Raw genomic sequence first — 4,819 nt, 5'->3', positions numbered from 1 at the left:
AAGTTATGTCCAGATTTTTTATTAAAAAAAAAAATAATGCAAGCTTTCAAATTAAAAAAAAAAAATTTATAAAATTTTTTCTATCATGTATGTAACCTAAACTACATAGATACTCCAATATTGTAATTTTCTGGCTTTTCCATATTGTCCAAATATGTAGGTTTCGGTGCTGTAGCCCTACAATTAGCATCAGTTGAGTAGATACGAAGAAAGAGCAATTACGTGCTGGTCATTTCGCTTACTACATACGACAATATTTTCAGTAAAATTTTTAACCAAGTTCCACGGACTAAACGCATAGAGGTTGAAATTCACGAAGAAAATGAGGATAGCGGTTACTAGGTGTACAAAGCATACGATAAGATACAGTTGTTTGTTGTCTGGCAACGTAGAGGCATGGCAGAGAGTAGTAGTGAATGGCCAAGAAAATTTGAGGTAAGGTCGAAAATTAATTGAAACGAATTGGGTAAACTAATATGGGAATTGAATTTATCGAGAAATGGAAATTTCAAAATATGAAACATTCGACACATTTATGCTTTTTAGTTACATAATTTACAATTACTTTTTTTAATTTTATAACTTAAGTTTTTTTTTTTTTAATTTTTTTTCGTAAAAAATTTTTTAATTTAAAATTTTCATATTTAATTTTTAATATTGTTTTCATCTAAATTACTCTATGCAGCGTCCACGTTGCGTCCACCCGTCAAACTTTGGCGCCCCAGGCACGTTTCACCATATACGCTCCCTTCTCGGCAATCATCACCGCCGGCGCATGCGTATTGCCCGAAGTCACTTGCGGCATGATGGATGTGTCCATAACACGCAGTCCCCGCACGCCATGCACACGCAACTCATGATCGACCACAGCCAAGGGATCGCTTGCCGGGCCCATTTTACACGAACCCGCTTGATGATTTTCCGGTCCAGTGTCGCGCCGTACCGCGCATTCCCAATAGGCATCTGTGCCGAAGGTAAACGACTCACAACCCATTGCCGGCGTCTTATCCAACCGCATGCCATACTGTTTGAGCGGTGTGGATTGCGATAATTTGATGGCGAACTTAATGCCTTCGATCAGAGTTTTAACATCACGTTCATCAGTCAGATAATTGGCGATGATGCGTGGCGGCGCTAGAGGATCGTTGGAGGCGAGCGTAATTGAGCCACGTGATTTGGGATGCAAAACAGCTGGGAAAATTTGTACAGAGCGCATGTTGTTCGATAGCAGCTCGCCAACTTGGCCGGTACGCGAGCAGCTTGCCATGTAGCCACCAAAGTAGAGTTGCAAATCTGGTACATTTGGTTCGTCGGCATAGCGTGTGTGCAGTTTGGCGGTTACATCTGAGATGCCAGTGCCAGACATAAGACCGTCGCGGAAGAGTAGATATTCCATGGCGGTGGCCCAGTTGAGCGGGGCTGTGTCCGTATCGTCGATGAAGAAGTTGGTAAAGTAGGCGACATGATTGTGTAGATTCTTGCCAACGCCGGGCAAATTGTGTACGGGACGTACATTGGCCTGTGTGGCAAAAATAGTGTTAAGTTAGATTTTAGAGTTTATAGTTTTATGCTTAATGGTAGTCCCTTTACCTTCATTACTTCGTCAGCTGGCCCAATGCCGCTAAGTAGAAGTATTTGCGGTGAGCTTACGGCGCCACCGCTGACAATCACTTCCTTCTTGGCGAATATCTTGCGTGTGCTGCCATACTGATCGATCACTTCAACGCCAACTACGGTTTTACTATCGGGTTTGAACAGCACCTTGGAGGCGGTGGTGTTAAGCAGAATGTGTAGGTTGTTGCGACTACGCGCCGGACGCAAGAACGAACGCGCCGAACTCCAACGTATGCCATTACGCGATGTCATTTGGGCGATCATGAATCCGGTGGCGTTGCGGCCATTCAAATCTTGCACCGTGTAGCCTGAAACATAAAATTGTAAATGATTGTTAAGGAAATAATATCGACGGCTGAGTAGAAGATCGACATATTTCGGCGTTTTCGAACCACTCAGCCGTCGGTATGCGATGTCACATTTTGTGAAAGAATTTCACACTGAATCACGTAAGCCATGCCATTTCATATCATGCGATGTTATTTTATGTGATGACGTGATATCACATACATATGTAGTGTCATATCTTATGACACCAAATTGTATGAATTTAAAATTTACCATAATAGAAGTTTATAAAAACGTTTAAATCATTCATTAACCACTTACCCATCTCCTCTCCACCCTTCAATATCGCATACGACAATGGTGGATTGTAGGGGAAATGTGATACCGGCAATGGTCCACCTTTCGCATGCAAGTCCCTATCCACTTCATCCAATTGCATATTATCCTCCGATTTCATAAAGAATGGCAAGACGTCATCGTAAGACCAACCGGGATTGCCCGCAGCAGCCCAATTGTCGTAGTCTTCTCGATTGCCTCGTATATACATCATACCGTTTAGCACTGAGGTGCCACCCAATACTTTACCACGTGGCCACGAACAGCGTTGTCCTTCGGAACCCAAGCACGCCATACGCTCTGGTTCGGTTGTGAAGCCCCAATCAATGCTGCTGCCAAGGAAATTTAAGAACATTGAAGGTATTTGCGCCCCAACCGGTTCATCGCCGCCTGTAAAGAAGGAAACAGAAAAAATTAAAGAAGTTCGTGGAATTTGAAATATTCTCATATACGTAAATATGTATAATTTTTATTTGAGTTGTCTCATTTATTCAAAGGATCGGAGTTAAATACCAAAAACGATGGTTTTGCTTATCTTATTCTTTTGGTTATCAGGTTATTTGGTTATGTGGTTATATATTTTATTCAGTTTACAACAATAAAATAAATACACTACAGAATAACAATGTTTAACCAGTTAACCTGTTAACCAGGCAAGTGTGAACAATCGCAATATCTCATTTGAAAGCTTGCCTTTAATTCTTTACTTTACTTCAACTGTTTATAATTTCACCATAGGATATATCATCTTTACCTGCAGACTGTGATTTACCTGTGGTGATTTCGGGCAACATTTTTTGGAAGAAACTAAATATTTCTTTTTTCATTTTATTTTTTTGTTTGCTTATTTTGAGACATTCAACTTTTGTCGAAAATTTATTCCGCATGTTTTTTTTTGTTTTTATTTTAAAATAATTTGTTTACTTTCTCACGCTTGAAATAGTCATTCCAATTAGTTTGCCACTCCGGCGAATATTTTGCGCTATGGCTGTCGGCAAATATTGTATTGTACACCTTTTCTATTGCTTTATTTATAAGCCACTATTTTCTTTCAGCTCAGCCGCCAATTTGGCGTTACTTGTTGGATGCTGCTCAATTACTTTGCTTTGTCACTGTTTTATTATTTTAGCTAGACTCTAAGTTGATGTCAAAGTTGACGTATCACTGCTAGCTATGTATCTATTATCTTGATTAAAAAAAAAAAAAAAACATTTCATGTTGTTATTGTATATGTATGTATGTATGTGTATTTATTTGATTCCACAGTTTATTTCTCATCACCGCCCTCGTCGCAGCCATGTCGTGAAACGGGTCAAAGGTGTTTTGATACAATTTCGGTGCATCATCATCAATTGCGATCTGGCTCTTCTACAGTTATTTCTTTTCTATAAAAAGTTAAGCATTTTATTTTCTTGCTTCTCATGTTTTTTTTTTTTTGGTTTTCTCCTCTTCCCTCTGTAGAGTTTCAAATTATGCGGTTAAATGGCGCAATTTTCACGGGTTAATTGTGCGATTGCGTCAGCCGTCAGCCAGAAGCATTTCCAAAAACCCTCCGCTACTCTGAGGGAAAATTCAATGAATTTGTGAAATCAGTCAAACTAAGAAATGAGTAATTTTTTAGTGCTTCTGCTTATTTAGTGTACTTGTTGTTGTTGTTGTCGTTTGTGTAATTTATTTTGCATAGTTAAACCCATAAATGCATTATCCGTGGCTTGTTTGGTAATACAAAACCATCCGAATGGCGTATATGTATAGACAACGTTTAAAAAAATTGCATAAAATTTGCAAACGACACCAGCTTTAAAGCGTTTTTACTCGAGTGTTGAGAAAATTTGTGTATGTATTTACTTTGGGTGATGCAAATTTGCATACATATGTACATATGTATGTGTATACTGAATGCATTGGCCAACCGATGACCATACAAATAATAATAATACGTAATATATACTTAACTTTTTATTTACCCTTTTTAAGATGTACATATTTTGTTAAATTTTTAATTAAATTTTCCAAAATTATTTACCTTATATTTCATTTCACTTTATTTTATATCACTTAATTTTTGTTTTTATTTTTAATTTAATTAATTTTTTTTAATTTCATATTTCTTTAATTTAATTTAATTTTATTTTGTATTTAATATAATTTTTTTTATATTTTATTTTATTTTAATCAATTTTGTTTTTTTTTCTATTTCACTTAAGTTTATTATTTTTTATTATATTTCTTCATTGTTCTTCATTTTATTTATTTTTATTTGTTTTATTTTATTTCTTTCTTTAATTTTTTGTATTTTCTTTTATTTTATTTAAGTTTGTTTTAATTTTATTCCATTTTACTTTATTATACTTTTAATTTAATTTAATAAAATTAAGTTTTTATTTTATTTTATTTTATTTTATTTTATTTTATTTTATTTTATTTTATTTTATTTTATTTTATTTTATTTTATTTTATTTTATTTTATTTTATTTTATTTTATTTTATTTTATTTTATTTTATTTTATTTTATTTTATTTTATTTTATTTTATTTTATTTTATTTTATTTTATTTTATTTTATTTTATTTTATTTTACA

General features: G+C 34.9%; 1 protein-coding gene across 1 annotated transcript in view; it reads right to left on the bottom strand.

Annotated features, from left to right (window-relative positions):
* Positions 1–667: 667 nt before the first annotated feature.
* Positions 668–4,819, bottom strand: part of LOC118750637 (glucose dehydrogenase [FAD, quinone]) — a 15,834-nt gene continuing 11,682 nt past the window's right edge. Inside the window, exons 3-5 of the mRNA XM_036485373.1 lie at positions 2,224–2,628; positions 1,591–1,922; positions 668–1,519 (exon numbers count right to left, since the gene is read on the bottom strand). Of these exons, the coding sequence (XP_036341266.1) occupies positions 668–1,519; positions 1,591–1,922; positions 2,224–2,628 (1,589 nt within the window). The remainder of the gene's footprint in view (positions 1,520–1,590; positions 1,923–2,223; positions 2,629–4,819) is intronic.

The sequence above is a fragment of the Rhagoletis pomonella genome, unplaced genomic scaffold, assembly GCF_013731165.1.
Source record: "Rhagoletis pomonella isolate Grant_MI unplaced genomic scaffold, Rhpom_1.0 Rhpom_scaffold_00001, whole genome shotgun sequence".
Classification (NCBI taxonomy): domain Eukaryota; kingdom Metazoa; phylum Arthropoda; class Insecta; order Diptera; family Tephritidae; genus Rhagoletis; species Rhagoletis pomonella.
Note: the sequence above shows the minus strand (reverse complement) of the source record. Positions and strands in the feature narration are given on the sequence as shown.